We start from the raw sequence: 18,469 nt of genomic DNA on the forward strand, positions 1-18,469 counted from the left end.
TACTAGGTGATGGAGCTTAAGTTTAAGGATTTATGACAGCAGCAAATGTTAACTTTAAATTTTACTAAATAGTGTGTGATAGACTTTTACCACAATAAAACAAAATCAGGCAACAAGATGAGTGTATGAATTGCAAAAGGGGTATGTGCCTGAAATATGCATACCCAACTTGTCACTTGAACTGAAAGCTTCATAGATTTGCATTTACAAAGGACCAACTATAATTAACTTAGATGAGCAACATTTAATAGCCAGTTTGATGTAATGTTTAAGGCATTAGGCTAGAAACCAGGAAACTGTCAGCTCTATTCCCACCATAGGGCACAAAACCAGCTGGATAACCATGGGTCAGTCATTCTCTCTCAGCCCTAGGAAGCAGGCAGTAGTAAACCACTTCTGAAATCATGCCAAGAAATCTGCAGGGATTTGTCTGGGCAACTGCTAGGTGTCAACAGTGACTCAAGGGAACCAAAATAAAAAATCCCACCAAACAAGTATTTTAGAATTTTTAACTTTACGTTCTTATTGCGTCTCTGTTCCAAATACATATTGTGTACCCTTCCCATTTATCTTTGCAATATTTCTGTAAGACAGGTTAAGCTGGGAAATTACTAGTAACTAGTTTAAAGTTTGTTTTGATCGTTGTACTAGTCCTCACTTAACACTAATTGGTACTGGAAACTCCATCATTATATGACACAATCGTAAGTTGAAAAACCATGGGACAACAGGTTGGCAAAGGTTGGTATATATTTCATGTAGTCCTGGTTGCTGTTGTTAAGTAAGGACCTCATATAACTTGGAACTTCCCGCTAGCTTCCCCATTGACTCTGCTTGTGGGAAGCCACAGGATCAGTTCTGGGTTTCTCCAAATTACCAAAAGATATGAAGTACAGAAAAGAACAAGGTATAAAAGGACAACATCTAGAAAAGAAAGGTTGGAGAATCTGTAATGTTTTGGTATTTAGACATACTAGTAAGAGAATATACAGCGAAGGAGGATAAAACCATACATACTACTTAGGGAGAAAGAAATTTGAACTTCCATTGCCATAATATTAAAGCTTAGGGTCACCAAATAAAACTGACTGGTAGGCAATTCAAGGCAATATTGTATTTATATCACCTCATCCTGATTTCTATGTATCTATGAAAAATAAAGATACCATCTATATTTTCCCGATAAGAGCTTAACGCTAAGACAAATATTCTCATATTATGAAAATACCTGCCAAGGAAGATGGTAACAGTGATATAGATGCAAAGTACGCTTAATTTTCATCAGCTATTTATTCTGTTTAGATAACCATTCAGAAAGATTTTCCATGCTTCTTAACCACAGGACCTCTTCACTTTAAAATAACAATATTGCCATCTAATGGTCACTAATGTAAGAGCTTTGCCAAACCCTTTGGTAGAAAAGCACTGTCCTTGAATAGTAACACAAGGCCTTTAAACAAGTCAAAGAATATGGGGAACGTAGCATTTTCTCATCTGTCACATATAACGGAAGGGGGAAAAATGAGTTTTCTTCATCACGGTCTTGAGATATACCAATGTATAAAAACTACTCACAGTCTTACCTCCTTTACTGATTTTAGTACCTAAAAATGAGTGCACTTTCACCATTCCAGGTGAATAAATGAAACTGCCATGCCACATGGATGAAATACACATTCATTTTAAATCAATTATCTAGATTCAAATGAGCCATCTTTTTTAGAACAGAAGACTAGTTTCCAATTTTAATGAAAGAACCACTTTTTTAGAGAGGCACAAATCTTACTCTCTGCTTTCATGTACAGTATCATGGAAGAATGTAAGTTGACGTTCTAGGTAAAAGATACCTGAATTCCATTCATATTGTACTTACAAAAGCAAATATATACAAGACGTTCTTCCTGTTAAATAAAGAACGATCTAGCCCAGTGGTGACCAACTATGGCAACTTTACACATGCTGGCTCAGAAATTCTGGGAGTTAAAAGTCCACAGCTTGCAATGTTGTCATAGTTGCCCACCCTAATCTAGCCCAGTATTATCAGCACTGATGAGTGATGGCATTCAGACCATTTGTCCAGTTTTGTTCTGGAGATGCTGGAGACTTAATATGGAGTTCTTCTGTACACATAACATGACCTTTATTGCCAAGTTGCAGCCATGTCCATGCATTGTTTAGCTACAATTAGCAATTAGCCAACAACAGGGCGCTTATATCTACAGTCCTTAACAGATTACCAAAGGTGACAAGCACCTTAATCTCATAATCAGACGTTTGCTGATAACTTGCAAAAATATTTTGAAACAATTTCCAAGCCAGAGTGAGTGAGATACATGACACTGTACATGGAAATCTGGGGAGTGGAGGAAGAAAAGCAAATGAAGAAATACACACTGCAGTATCGCAATGCAAAGTCTACTCTTTCCTTACTTGCTTCATCACTTGCTTTCAAGTATGCAAGTTATGGAACTTGCTTTATGATGACATTATACAAGTTTCTTCGCTTTGACAAAGCCTTGGTTTTTCTGCAGACACCCGAGGCACCGTAGTATAGTTTGCTGAACTTTTTAACTAAACATTAGGAAACAATGTTTGTATAATTAACCTTGGGGGGGGGGGGGAAATGATTTTTTAAAAAATCTTGCCCGTGTGCCTAGAGGATATTTCATGGGAAGGACATGTGTATTAGAGATGTTAAAATGTATTTTGAGCTAATCAAATATATTAACATATATTGCATTTATGCTATGTGGCATCATATGGTTGGTATCTATGCTTAGAAGGCTAGTACTTAAATAGAAGCCCGGTAGGGAATTCCAGAACTTTAGACAAGGCAAGGCAGTTAAAAAAAATCCTAGAAGGCAATATAATGGAAAATCACTTCTACTGTGTAATGCTGACAGGAAAATTACACATCATCCATCTTTTTTTTAAATAATTGGTACCAAGAAATTTAAGTTCAACTGCTACTATTCCATTTTTTAAAAAATGCATATTATATACAGATATGCATTTAACTTCATTCACATGGATACTTTTAGGCAATGTAACTTCTAGAAATGCTGAAATTTCCAGAATTCCCAATTAGCTTGCCTATAGAAATACACAAGGAATGAACCCTGGGATGTTTAAGAAATTCTTTGTCTCCTGCCTTTTAAGACTGTACAAATGAATATTCTCTCCATAAGCGAAGGACACATAACCCAATTCTATTTGTAGAACATGTCATGAAACATTAAACATGAAGCACCGATTTTTTTTCCCCTTATTTTAATTTATCAAATGTTAACATGCTGCCTGTAAACAATCTGCATAAAAATGACTGTTAGAGACCAAGCATTTTAACTGAATGGTGCAGTGATTAGTCTCTTCTCAATGGAAAGCTTTCTTCTTTAATTCCTTCTTTTGTGATAATGCAGATCTTTAGTGCATCTCCTGTATAAACATCTCTTTCTGCAGCAGAAATGAAGACATCCTTTACCAGCTGCAAAGCCTTTTCCAAGGACAAAGGCAATTGTTTCACATCCTGCATGTTCTTGAGGCCAACCTTTTAAAGAGGAAAAAAAATTTTTTAAATAAGTTTATAGCTTAGTACACAGGTCTGCAACCCGCGGCTCCGGAGCCGCATGTGGCTCTTTCAACCATCTCCTGCGGCTCCCAGTCCTCTGCCATGTGCAGTCCAAAAAAAAAAGTGGGACTAAAAATGTTCAACCAATCAATTCAAATATGCAGGGTAGGTGCATATCTGGCCTTGGCTCCACTCTTCAGTCAAACCCTGTTCTGCGCATGCGTGCATGTACGCGCATGTGCACACATTTTTTGCGGCTCCCAGTTTTTCCTTTTGTGAGGGAACCGGTTCCGAGTGGCTCTTTCATTGTTTCAGGATGCTGACCCCTGGCTTAGTAGAACAAGTCTATTGTGTTGATTACCACAGCAATGATTCAGCATTACATTATAATAATTTCACCTGTTCAGATGCATTAATACAACTATCATCTGAATGTAGCAAATCAACATTCTGCAAAAGCGAAGGTGTCTTATCATTTAAATAAAAGTAGCATTCAGATCAATGAGTTGTATTAAGAGGAATGAAGTTATTTCGTTCTTTGCTTGTATGTGAGCAGCTTGCCAATGTCTACGGCTGAACACAGTTCATTAGATTGTAGCACGGTTTTGTAGGAACACACACACACATTCTACCAAACGACTCTGCAGAAATGATTGCCCTCTCACTTATTCAAAAAGAACCTGACAGGGAATTGAACAGCTGGGGTCCAAATGGAGTCAGAGACACTGACAAGAACCAATTTTATATAAATAAATATATTTAGAGTAAACAAGGTAGGGTAAACAGGAGCATCGTCAAGTAAATCAACACAGCAGGAACATCATGAGGTAAATTACAGAGAGCACACAAGGCACACACAGGAAAAGAGTGGGAAATAAGAAACTCCCCCTTTACACTCACAGTAACCAATCATAGTTCAGATTCCCTCATGCAAGTGGCCAGCTCTCTTCAACCAATAAGCTATAACTGTGTGTTCTTACTCATTGTCCAATCCTTCACTTCTCCAGCTATTAAATTTTAAGTATCTTAACAGAACCTAAAGCTAGTAGGTGAGAGAGAAAAACCAAGTTGTGTAAAACTATTCAATCTAGGCTTATAAGGCTCATTTTTAAGTCACATAAGCAGAGTAGCAATACAATGTCAGCGGTTATGAATTTACCTTCCTTATTCCTACTATTTTTCACAATATATAATCCAAAATGAACAAACCACATTATGGTTTAAGGTGCTGAATAAACCACATTATGGCTTAGAGTAATGGATTCTTTCATCTTCTGAAAAATTATTTTGATAGCTCCCAAATAATTTCAAATATTTTAGAAAGAGTTAAGGCCCCAAATATCACCCAAATATACACAACAATGGAAGAACACCTACCTGATTGTCCAGCAGAGGTTGCAGCATAGCACTAGCTGATCCACCAGCTTTGAAACTATCTCTCTGGTAAGATCCTACTGGATCAAAACTGTAGACTGCACCTTTCCCTAGAAAAGTAAAATATGTGTATAGGAATGTCACATGCTGGAACAAGGAACTTGACAGTTAAGTACAGTGTAACAAAATCGATTCAAAATGATACCCACTAATAGAGAACACAATAAAAAATAATGAACCAAGTTAAACCACCAGTAGGGACACGGTGGCTCAGTGGGTTAGGACGCTGAGCCTGTCGATCAGAAGGTCGGCAGTTTGGCGGGTCGAATCCCGAGTGCTGCGTAACAGTGAGCGCCTGTTACTCGTCCCAGCTTCTGCCAACCTAGCAGTTCGAAAGCACGTAAAAATGCAAGTAGAAAAATAGGGACCACTACGGTTGGGAAGGTAGCAGCGCTTTGGCATCCAGTCATGCTGGCCACATAACCACAGACGTCCTCGGACAAGCGCTGGCTCTTCAGCTTTGAAATGGAGATGAGCACCGGCCCCTAGAGTCAGAAACAACTAGCACGCATGTGCGGGGGAACCTTCACCTTTACCTAAACCACCTAATGCAAACCAAAGATTTGTATTTCCTAAACAGAACTTTAGTTTAAACAGAACTTTATACCTGTTAAACAGATGTAGCAAAACTGAACAGGTATGATCACTAACTTGGAAAAAGAAAGACAAACAAACAAACAAGCAAACAAACAAATAAAAACTTAACACTATGCAAAAATATAAAGTCTGTATCATATCTCCCACATGCTTTTTTCCTCACAGAATTTATACTGTTAAATGGAGAAAATGAAACAATAAGTCTGTTTGCTTCTTTTCTTTAACATAGGCAAAACACTTTAGATCACAATGACTGATCTTCCCTGATTTTTTTTTAAAATCAGACTCATAACAATACCTAAGAGCACACTAGGTGTTACAATTTAATGATAAATATTAATTATTTCTACCTATTATTTTAGATCTTGTGCAAACTCTAATTTTCTTGTTTACAATATAATAAATTGGTTACAATGAAGAATCATCATACCTATAGAAAGAAAATTCTGCATCTATCCTTGTGAATGTATAACAATTCAAATGGAAATCTTTGCACCATGTTCAGTGTTCTCTTTTAGGTCTGTTGCAGGGCATGACACTCCACGGACCTCTTCAAACTTGGAAGTTTTTAATCAGGAGAGAAAAGCCAGCTACACTAGCCTATTGCATGCTCATCTTTTGATCTAACCTCATATTTTGTTTGTGTGAATTGTATTTATTTCTAGTAGGATGAAATTCTCTTCAAGAAAACTAGAAACTCCTTCTTTTGTGAACTGAACATAAATATCCAAAGAGATTGATTTTTCCCCCTTTTAAATTCCATAGAGTTTAATTCCACCTATGGAATAAGTACAAATGAACATCACAGGCTGTTTAAGCACCAGAGGATTGTATTTTAACCAACCGTGATTCATACCACAACAGAAAACTATTATGGTGAAACCACATGCTTTACTAAAGATTTACACATTTATAAATATGCAGTTACTATCCTGGGATTTACATGTTTGGAGAGATGAAGCTGTCATGTTATTTTAATGGCTGTTTTTAATCGGGACCATCTTGTTTTATGTTTTTCGTTGTTTTAATTTAATATTATATTTTGTAAGCTACTGAAAGCCCACTAGAGTGGGCAACTACAATCAATTTAAATAACTTTTATATTAGTATCTGTGCTAAACATATTGCTATGTTCGTATTAAAAATACAGTCCACATCAGAAAGCTTTTACTATTTAAACAGTAACTTCAGAATCATATTATAAGAATTGCTTTATTTTCCCAGTCAAAGCTATTGTCCAATATCTCTGTGCAAGTGATCGCCTTACACTTTTACAGGAATCCAAATGGATCTTACCTTCCTCATCCAATCCACCAATTATGTTGTAAACATAATAAGGGAAGAAGCGTCGCGAGTACAGGATTGTAGAAAGCATGGCTGCAATTGCTCCTGAACTCATGATCTTATTATTGGAATGCTTGTACATCTGGAACATATTTACAACAGAGATAAGCAAAATGGTCTTGCTGAAATTGTCCCTAACATGAATTTCCAAGCAAGCAGATATCTACTGGAAAAACATATCAAAATAAAACAGGACTCATTTGCTCTAGCCAAGAAAAATAAATCAGAATTTGTTAATGAAAAAATAAATTAGGCTGATAATTTACTTATCATATTACACCATCCAAGACAGATGATTAATTTTCCTCTTCTGCTACAAAAATACAGTAGCACTGTACTACTTTTGGTACAAATTCAGCTTTTATATAGTTTGCAATAAGCTTTTTAACCGCCACAATCTCATTTATACAACTGAGATTACTGGTAAATAGAAAATGAAGTAAATTCATGTTGTGACTTGCGTTATCTTTTAACAACACTATACAAGTGAAATATATCTTAGCAACTTCCTTAAAGAGGCATATTCATTTATTGCTATATGTCACTTTGAAAGGATATTCCAACAGTTTACAGAATAATAAAACCAGTTTACGAAAATATAAAAGATGAAACTTGTAAAGAAAAGAAACATTTATTTTGAGTATTTTCTGTTTATTTAGAGCTTCCTGTGATGCAAATTATAAGTAAAATAGCACTTAACAGAAAAAGTTGTAAAAATACTTATGTAACAACCTGAGCAAGCCCAAATTAAACACTGAATTTATTATGTGTATAAAGAGGAAAAGGGGATTTAAGCACCAACACATCAAAAATGTAACAATTGAGTACAATTTCAATACTAAGTCATATACAATAACCTACTTTCAATCTTGCTTCAAGGATTTTAGTAAGGGTAAGACAGTCTCCATGAAATCCACTGCAGCCAATAACTGTTGTATCTGTCCTGTACAAACATAGTATTGATAAAATTGTAAGTAATCTTGACACACTACAACAATGTATTCTCCTAGGGTTATTTTACATATCCTTCTTTCAATACTGCAGTAATCTACGCCAAATATGGAAAACTGATTTCAGGGAAGTTACAAAAGCCTCATTGTTTATATGCATGTGAAGCACCACCCTCTCCCCAGTCCCTTCCACATCCAACAATTATGAATTATTCACCACACAGTACAAGAAAACACAGTGATATTTTTGTAAATTCAAGGGGTTTTAGATCTGTTTTTTCTTCAAAGATTTACACTGTTACTTATAATGACTGTCTCAACCAACAGAAGCAAAACAGGGTAAATTTTCAAAGGGCACACCCTAATCAAAATTAACAGATGCTCAAAATTCTTTATGTAGTTAATCTTCAAGCACAGCCTAATGGATTTGAACTAGCAGTCACCCAAGCCAAACTGGGAAAAGATTTAAACCAATGTTTCTCAACCTCAGTAACTTTAAAATGTGAGGACTTCAACTTCCAGAAGTCCCCAGCCCATCAGTCAGTTAACCTTCATCTTAAAAGTTGCTGAGCTTAAGAAACACTGGTCTAAATCTATTGGCCTTTTTCTGCTTTAGACTGAGAGACAGCGAGTGATAGTAAAATTCATGGCTGTATGGGAATATTACCCAAGATGCCCCTGATGCTAGACTTAAACTACTGTACTGCTACTCTACAACAGGGCTTTTCAACCTTTTCACCCATTGTACCACTTTTAGGATATGGCAGCATCGGAGTACCACCAGTTGCCTAGCAAGGGGTCAAAAACTTGATGACAAAAAAAAAGAAAAAAAAGAAAAAAACAAAAAAAACAAAAAAGTGATGAAGTACAGGTAGTCCTCGACTTACAACAGTTCGCTTAGTGACTGTTCGAAGTTACAACGGCACTGAAAAAAGTGCCCCCCAAGCCACAGCCGAGCAAGACACCTGCCTGCCCGCCTGGTGGCGCTCTTCCTTCTGTCCGAGGTTTTCATTGTCGTGGGCATTTCTGTTGAGGATTGGCAACGGGGGTGGGGTGGGAGTTTGGTTTTTATTCCCCCCCCCCATCTGCTGAGTGGTTGCAGCTGGTTTTGGTCACTTCACACGACCCTGGGACACTGTGACCATCATAAATGTGAATCAGTTGCCAAGCATCTGAATGCAAATCACAAGACCCTGGAGATGCTGCAACATTCCAGCTGATCGGCGCTTCTTCTGGGCTCAGAAGCACCAGCATTGGTGCTCAGCTCCAGCTGGATCCTGGCGCTTCCGCTGAGCCCCGACAGCCCTGCAGCTCCAGCCGTCTCTCGCTCAGGCTTGGGAAGTGCTGCCACCGGTTCAGCTCATTCCCCTCCCCTGCTACCACTTCTCTATGATGGTCGCATACCACCTGCCAGGTGCCAATGTACCACAGGTGGTACCCGTACCACTGGTTAAAAAGCCCTGCTCTACAACACTGGCAAATACTGAAGTTATTAAGATACATTTTCCCTCCCCCAAGCTAAATATTTCATTTACTTATAGTGAAGCATTTTACTTTTCCAAATGAAATTAAATCAGAGGAAAACTTATCCTGAGTGAATGAATTTTTAATCATTGTTACAATTTAAAGTTAGCACACATAGCAATAAAAAGCTACATGTGCTCACTTTTCCCCAGGATGGAGGGGGGGAAAAACTACACCAGAAAAGAATATTTGTAGCTCCGGGTTGAACTGTGGGGTCCTTGGTGCTGAGCTTGGTTGTTTTATTGCAGATGTTTCATTACCAAACTAGGTAACATCATCAGTGCACATTTCACAATCTTTTTGATATGCAATACTGGATGTGCAGGGTGTTGAAACCTGTAGTTCTCAAGCCCTCTGATAAAAGAATACACTATCTGGAGCAACTGAAAAATGTATTATCTTAGTAGAAGTATTAAGAATAGGCTAAGTCTTTTGGTAATGCAACTGTTGTTCTATTTAATAGATGAATTTAAAAAAGAAGTATATAACAGAACAGATTGTATTAACACAGTTTTAGTAATTATAACATAAGACTACTCAGTCATTCATACCCTGGTCATCCCATGATTGGGCTACTGAAATGCACTCTACATGGGGCTACCCTTGAAGAGCATCCAGAAGCTACAGCCAGTGCAGAATGGTGCTCACCTTTAACGCCCTTCATGGCATGCATCCAGGCTACTGAGGGCCTGTCTCACCCAACTGGAATTGGCCCGTCACACTTGTGCTAGCAAAGGAGACATGCTGTGGGTCCCATAGCCTGATTATTCTGGCTAGTGAGATCCAAGAGGAGGGCCTTCTCTGCTGTTGCTCCTCTGGAACATCTTGCCTCCCCCCATGTGAGGTTGGCTCCAACCCTCCTATCCTTTCATAAGCGCATCAGGATTAGCTCTACCAATTGAGTTGGGGTCCCAACAGGGGAACAACACAGCAGAGGTGTTTGATCGAATAACAGATTCCACCTCTCTCCCCTCCACCCCCGCCCTCCCTACATGTCATCAGATTCTAATATTTGGCTTTATATTTTAATGTACTGTATAAATACATTTTTACATTGCCCAGAGTTACCCTGTGATACGATGAGTGCCCAATAAATTTTATAGATAAATAAAAATAAATGTTTTTTTATGAGTATGTTCCAAATATCACTAAGCCTGGATCAAACTTACAGCTTGTAACATTTAGGGCTATCTCGGCTATGAATTGCATAGTCTTCACTCAGTCGGGTATCTGAAGCGACAACAACAAAGTCTTCACCAGCAATTGCCAATATGGTCCTGAAGGGGTAAAAAAAAAGAGAAAGAATTGATTTTTTTTGTAATTATTTAGCCTTTATTCATTTACATTTATTGTGGAACCTTCCATATCAGCATTTTAGTTTTCCTTGTGCCCTTTAGACTTTTTTTTTAAAAAAAGGTAAGAGAATTATACTCAGTTGCTCACAGCCATAAAATATAAAAATATGTGGCATCAGTGGGGTTCAATAGCTATGGGGAGCCGAAACAGCACTTTCCACTGATGATACATAGGGGCACAATATGGGCTGGGAGAAGAGGGTTGTCTCAAGAAGTTTACTTTTTAGAAACATTATGGAAGTTCTCCAACATTCGTTCTATTTAACTTTGCCTTAAAATGTGCATTTCCCATCTCGAACTGGCAGGAAACCGTTCTTCCAATTTACCTTAAGTATGCATTGATGGAGGCTTCCACACTGAAGCCTCAAGATACCCTCTTTTTAGTTTAGATGCTATTTACTTGGAAGTTTTCCCTAATCTCTTTTTATCCACATTTAAAAATTATAGAAAGCAATAAGATGGCAAGCTTTTAAGGAAAATTGTTTGCTGCCTTTCTTTTGAATTTTACATTTAATATTTACTATATTTAAAGGCTCCCTAAATAAGCTGGATAAAGGGTTTCCCTAAATAAGCTGGGTAAAGAGTCAAACAAGAAGTAGCATATAAGGAAACTGAAGGTGACATCTGAAGCAAAAAAAAAAAAATCTGCTGTAAATAACACTTCAGGGCCAGGAGTTAGCACGTCCATTGAGTGTTGCTTAGTCAGTTTCCAAAAGGCAAACAGAAAATACTGTACACTCCTGCTTTGTGCATTAATATTCAGAAATTAAATATTAATTTAATATTAAACGGGTTTAGAAAATCAATCCTGAACCATAGCCCTGGCACAAGATAATCTCAACCAGCTGCCACTGGTAATTCAACCTTGCTTAAATTTCTGGGTTGCCTTTGGAAGAATCCCTACATTTAAGGCAGCACTAAATCCACACTGTTATGCTCTGCTGCTGCTTCTAACGTCAAAGTGTGGCTGTAATGATTTTACTAGGTTTTACCACCCTTTGTATACATTTAGTTCAGGGGTAGGCAACCTCGGCTCTTTTATGACTCACGGACTTCAACTCCCAGAATTCCTGAGCCAGCCAAGCTGGCTCAGGAATTCTGGGAGTTGAAGTCCGTGAGTCATAAAAGAGCCGAGGTTGCCTACCCCTGATTTAGTTAGAAGCCACATCCAGGCCTTTCAGGGGTTTACAGACGAGTTTTAAGTTATGGAAGAAAGAAGAGCTTGAGGAAAAACAGAACAACTGCCCAGTCTCCCACTGCACAGGGGGACGAAAAAGAAACTAAGCTCACTCGGAGCAGCTTTGCTGAAAGGCAGGATCAGTCTAAAGGGAGACAAGAAACGAAGCGCTTACCCGCCATTGAAAGTATACGGAGAGAAGCGACGCTGCAGCGCAGAGCTCTCTCTAATCTCTCCGGGCAACCCGAACACAGGGTCAGCGTAGGCAGCGGCCGACAGCATCGTTGCTCCAAATCCACCAGCTCCCCGCTTGCTGCTGTCTCACGGAAAGATGGTGGCAGCGGAAGCGGCTAATGTTGCCGCCCGGCTCCGATGGCCCTCACTCGTCACAGCGCCCCCTCTGACGAGGCGGGATATTGAAAAAGCTCAGCGGCACGGGGTTTGGGGGTGGGGAAAGATCCTCCGAGACGCGGAATTTCTAACGCTAGGCAAGTCCCGCGAGAGCTGGGTTCGCACAACACGCGCGGCGTGGCTAAAGCGCGGTTGGATGCTAGTGTGAACACTTTGGGCAACTGGTAGTCTCCGGAGATCTCGCTGGCTGAAAGCTGTCAGGATCACGGTTTAGGGCAGGGGTAAGGCAACCTTGGCTCTTTTATGACTCGTGGACTTCAACTCCCAGAATTTCTGAGCCAGTATAGCTGGCCCAGGAATTCTGGGAGTTGAAGTCCACGAGTCATAAGAGAGCTAAGGTTGCCTACCCCTGGTTTAGGGGGACGGCGTCAGCCTGGGTAAACTCTGACCATAATTAGAGAAGAGAGTATTTTTGGAAAAGGAAGAGCATGCAACTGAGAATCGCTTCCAATGTTTCCAGCAGCTGTTGACTTGTGAATTAAAAACGACGCAATATCCCTTCCAGGATGGAGATCAGGGCAAGCAGGGCTAGACTAGAAAACCTCCAAAGTCCCTTCCAACCTTATTGTACTATGTTCTGTGACAGTGTTTCTCAAACTCGGCAAATTTAAGATATGTGTACTTCCAACTCCCAGAATTCCACAGCCATCATTTACTAGTTGGGGAATTCTCCGGGTTGAAGTATACATATTTTCCAGCTGCCAAAGTTGAGAAACACTGTCTCAAAAGTGTTTTTTTTTAAAGGCAATTGGACTGTTTTTCCTTGAGAAGAACAAAATGTTTCATTTCTTATCCAAGAAACTATCAGTTGTGATGGTGGTGAAGCATGGAGGATAATAGATTCTGACCGGATGGTGTGTGTATGTGGCGGCCATGTGTGTGTGTGTGTGTGTGTGTGTGTTGTTGTGGACCTTTGTTGTAGACTAAAGATAGGTGGTATCTTATCCCTCCCCCTCTATTGAGGGCTGCTCAGTGTTGACATGAATCGCCTCTTTTATACCTCTTTCAAACCAATGATCCAATCCAATCAATCATAAATCCCAAGAAAAATCAAACAATGAGGTGGGCAGAGATGAAAAAAGAAAAGAAAAACTCAAACATTCAGGAGGTGCAGGAAACATACCCACGCACAGGCACAAAAGCCTTAAATGCTTGTATACAAATGCCCAAAGCTTGGGGAACAAACAGGGCAAACTAGAAGCAATAGTACAGGTAAAACTCGAAAAATTAGAATATTGTGCAAAAGTTCATTTCAGTAATGCAACTTAAAAGGGGAAACTAATATATGAGATAGACTCATTACATGCAAAGCAAGATAGTTCAAGCCGTGATTTGTCATAATTGTGATTATGGCTTACAGCTCATGAAAACCCCAAATCCACTATCTCAGAAAATTAGAATACTGTGAAAAGGTGCAATATTCTAGGCTCAAAGTGTCCCACTCTAATCAGCTAATTAAGCAAAGGGTTCCTGAGCCTTTAAATGGTCTCTCTGTCTGGTTCAGTAGGAATCACAATCATGGGGAAGACTGCTGATTTGACAGTTGTGCAGAAAACCATCATTGACACCCTCCATAAGGAGGGAAAGCCTCAAAAGGTAATTGCAAAAGAAGTTGGATGTTCCCAAAGTGCTGTATCAAAGCACATTAATAGAAAGTTATGTGGAAGGGAAGTGTGTGGAAGAAAAAGGTGCACAAGCAGCAGGGATGATCGCAGCCTGGAGAGGATTGTCAGGAAAAGGCCATTCAAAAGTGTTGGGAACTTTCACAAGGAGTGGACTGAGGCTGGAGTCAGTGCATCAAGAGCCACCACACAGAGACGGATCCTGGACATGGGCTTCAAATGTCGTATTCCTCTTGTCAAGCCGCTCCTGAACAACAAATATCAGAAGCGTCTTACCTGGGCTAAAGAAAAACAGACCTGGTCTGTTGCTCAGTGGTCCAAAGTCCTCTTTTCTGAAGAGAGCAACTTTTGCATCTCATTTGGAAACCAAGGACTCAGAGTCTGGAGGAAGACTGGAGAGGCACACACTGCAAGATGCTTGAAGTCCAGTGTGAAGTTTCCACAGTCTATGTTGATTTGGGGAGCCATGTCATCTGCTGGTGTTGGTCCACTGTGCTTCATTAAGTCCAGGGTCAACGCAGCCATCTACCAGGAGATTTTGGAGCACTTCATGCTTCCTTCTGCAGACGAGCTTTATGGGGATGCTGACTTCATTTTCCAGCAGGACTTGGCACCTGCCCACACTGCCAAAAGCACCAAAACCTGGTTCAATGACCGTGGAATTACTGTGCTTGATTGGCCAGCAAACTCGCCTGACCTGAACCCCATAGAGAATCTATGGGGCATTGCCAAGAGAAAGATGAGAGACATGAGACCGAACAATGCAGAAGAGCTGAAGGCCGCTATTGAAGCATCCTGGTCTTCCATAACACCTCAGCAGTGCCACAGGCTGATAGCTTCCATGCCATTCCGCATTGAGGCAGTAATTGCTGCAAAAGGGGCCCAAACCAAGTACTGAGTACATATGCATGCTTATACTTTTCAGAGGTCCAATATTGTTCTATGTACACTCCTTGTTTTATTGATTGCATGTAATATTCTAATTTTCTGAGATTGTGGATTTGGGGTTTTCATGAGCTGTATGCCATAATCATCACAATTATGACAAGTCACGGCTTGAACTATCTTGCTTTGCATGTAATGAGTCTATCTCATATATTAGTTTCCCCTTTTAAGTTGCATTACTGAAATAAATCAACTTTTGCATGATATTCTAATTTTTCGAGTTTCACCTGTACATGAGGGAGGGTATGACATATTTGGTATTATAGAAACCTGGTGGGATAAAACCCATGAATGGAATGGACTGATGGATGGATACCAATTGTTCAAAAGAAACAGGTCTACAAAAAGAGTAGGGGGAGTTGCACTATATGTAAGAGAACACTACATGTCTACAGAAACGCACATGATCAAAGATCAAATTTCTCCAGAATGCATATGGGTCAATATAAAAAAGGAAAAAAATGATATTACCATAGGTGTATATTACAGACCATCCAACCAATCAGAAGAAATAAATGAACTCTTTGCCAACCAGTTAACAAATGTATGTAGGAAGCATACCACAATTGTAATGGGAGACTTCAACTATCCAGGTATCAACTGGGAGACAAACTCTGCAGCAAGTGGGAGATCTAACAGATTCCTAACCAACCTAGTCGACAACTTTTCATCCAAAAGGTGGAGGAGGGAACTAGAGGTAAAGTCATACTGGATTAATTCTAATTAATAGAGAAGAAGTGATAGAGGGAGTTGAAGTTGCCAGAACCTTGGGTGAAAGTGGCCATGTCATACTGGAATTTAATATAACACAAACACTAGCAACAGAAAACAATCTAACCGGTGTCTTGAACTTCAAAAGAGCTGATTTTAACAAACTCAGAGAGAACCTAGGAAAGATCCCATTGCTGAAAATCCTAAAGTGGAAAACAACCCAAGAAACGTGGGAAACTCTGAAAAATGCGAACATAAAAGCCCAGACCATCACAATACCACTGAAAAAGAAAAACAAGAAATTCAAGAAGAAACCAGCATGGCTGCACAAAGATCTCTCTGACAAACTGAAAGACAAAAAGGACAAATACAAAAAATGGAAAGAGGGCCACATAACTAGGGCCGATTATCAGCAGACAAACAGAACATGCAAAGATGAAGTCAGAAAAGCAAAGGCTCAGAATGAACAAAACTTGCAACAGAAATCATGGATAATAAGGTTTCCTCCAACATATTAACAAAAAGAAAAGTGTCAAGGAAACTGTAGGTCCACTAAAGAAGATGGCAAGGAAATAATAGGCAACCGGGAGAAAGCAGAGCTGCTTAACTCATACTTTTCATCAGTCTTCACACAAAAAGAAACCATGGCCCAACATACCAAAAAAACCCACTGCAAAAGACAAATTAAAAACAAAAAATAAAATGAGCAAGAAAATGGTAAAAGAACACCTATCCGGCCTTGACGAATATAATAATAATAATAATAATAATAATAATAATAATAATAATAATAATTATTATTATTATTATTATTATTATTATTATTATTATTATTATTATTATTATTATTATTATTATTATTATTATTATTATTATTATTATTATTATTATTATTTGTATACCGCCCTTCTCCCGAAGGACTCAGGGCGGTGAACAGGGCAAACATATAAAAATACAAGAATACAAATATTAAAAAAGATTAAACAAAGTGCCCAAAACTAACAACAATAAGTTAAAATGCACTAAAACAATATTAAAATCCAAACCCATCACCCATCAGGCCAGGCCGGCTTGTTCGAACAAGTAGGTCTTCAGATTGCGTCGGAAGGAGCGAAGGTCGGGCGCCATCCGGAGCTTAACCGGCAAACGGTTCCACAAATCCGGCGCGCCCACAGAGAACGCCCTCCCCCTGGGGGCCACCAGACGACATTCTCTGACCGGTGGCACCCTGAGGAGGCCCTCTCTGTGGGAGCGCACAGGGCGGAGGGAAGTTGATCCCGGCAGCAGGTGATCCCTAAGGTACGCCGGACCCATGCCATGTAGGGCTTTAAAGACCATTACCAATATAAATCACCAGAGCCTGACAAATTACATCCCAGAGTTCTGAAGGAGCTGGCAGATGTTATCTCAAAACCACTGCACCACATTTTTCAAAAATCCTGGAGCACAGGGGAAGTACCTGAGGATTGGAAAAGGGGTGATGTGGTTCCCATCTTCAAGAAAGGGAAAAAAAACCAGACCTAGGAAACTACAGACTGATCAATTTAACACAGTGATGGGATTCAAATATGTGAACAACCAGTTCTCCATGTGGATGCCGCTTCTGGAAGTCCATTCTGGGCTTGGGCAACAAAAAATTAGCTACCGGTTCTGCCAAAGTGGTGCAAACCGGCTGAATCCCACCACTGGTTTAACATCAATACCTGGGAATATCCTAGAAACGATAATCAAAAAACAGATCTGTGAACAACTAGAAGCAAACGAAGTTATAACTGGTAGCCAGCATGGGTTTATTAAAAACAAATCATGCCAAACCAATCTTATTTCATTCTTTGACAAAGTGACTAAACTAATAGACCAGCGAAATACTGTGGATATAGTATACTTAGACTTCAGTAAGGCATTTGATAAATTAGACCACAATCTACTCCTTGGTAAGCTAGAAAAAGGTGGAATAGACAACACCATCACCACCAGATGGATCTGTAGCTGGCTGACAAACCGAACTCAATGAGTAGTCCTCAACGGCACTACATCCACATGGAGAGAAATAAGCAGTGGGGTACTACAAGGTTCCGTCCCAAGTCCAATACTCTTCAATATCTTTATCAATGATTTAGATAAGGGAATTGAAGGGGAACTCATCAAATTTGTAGATGACACCAAACTGGCAGGAGTAGCCAACACCTCAGAATACCAACTAAGGATCCAAAAAGATCTTGACAAACTTGAACAATAGGTCCTATCCAACAAAATGAGTTTCAATGTGGAGAAAAGCAAAGTTTTACATTTAAGCAGGAAAAATCAAAGATACAAGTACAGACTGGGCAAGACCTAGCTTAAAAACAGTAATTGTGAGAGGGACCTTGCGGACGATCACTTAACCATGAGCCAGCGATATGCAGCAGCAGCCAAAAAAGCTAATACAATCCTGGGTTGTATAAACAGAGGCATAGAATCAAGATCACGCAAGGTATTAGTACCGCTTTATAAAACCCTAAGACCACATCTGGAATACTGCAGCCAATTTTGGTCACCATGTCACAAAAAAGATGTTGAGTTTGTAAAAAATTCAAAGAGCAACTAAGATGATCAAAGGCCTGGAGACTAAACCATACGAAGAATGGCTGCAGGACTTGGGTTTGGCTAGTCTAAAGAAAAGAAGAAATAGGGGAGACACGATAGCAGTATTCCAGTATTTGAAGGGCTGCTACAAAGAAGAGGGGGTCACCAAAGCACCAGAGGGAAACAATGGTTGGAAACTGATCAGAGAGAAGCAACCTTGAATTAAGGAGAAGCTTCCTGACAGTGAGTACAATTAACCAGTGGAA

At 39.4% G+C, this 18,469-nt stretch overlaps 1 protein-coding gene across 1 annotated transcript; it reads right to left on the reverse strand.

Moving 5' to 3' along the window:
* Positions 1–773: 773 nt before the first annotated feature.
* On the reverse strand, positions 774–12,346 carry PSMB1 (proteasome 20S subunit beta 1). The gene is made up of 6 exons (XM_081313120.1): positions 12,125–12,346; positions 10,587–10,694; positions 7,805–7,886; positions 6,896–7,025; positions 4,946–5,052; positions 774–3,547 (listed from the first exon to the last, which is right to left on the reverse strand). Exons 1-6 carry the CDS (start codon positions 12,229–12,231, stop codon positions 3,362–3,364), a joined length of 720 nt encoding a protein of 239 aa, XP_081169246.1. The 5' UTR covers positions 12,232–12,346; the 3' UTR covers positions 774–3,361.
* Positions 12,347–18,469: the final 6,123 nt, after the last annotated feature.

This window comes from Vipera berus, assembly GCF_964194415.1.
Source record: "Vipera berus genome assembly, chromosome: 1".
Taxonomy (NCBI): domain Eukaryota; kingdom Metazoa; phylum Chordata; class Lepidosauria; order Squamata; family Viperidae; genus Vipera; species Vipera berus.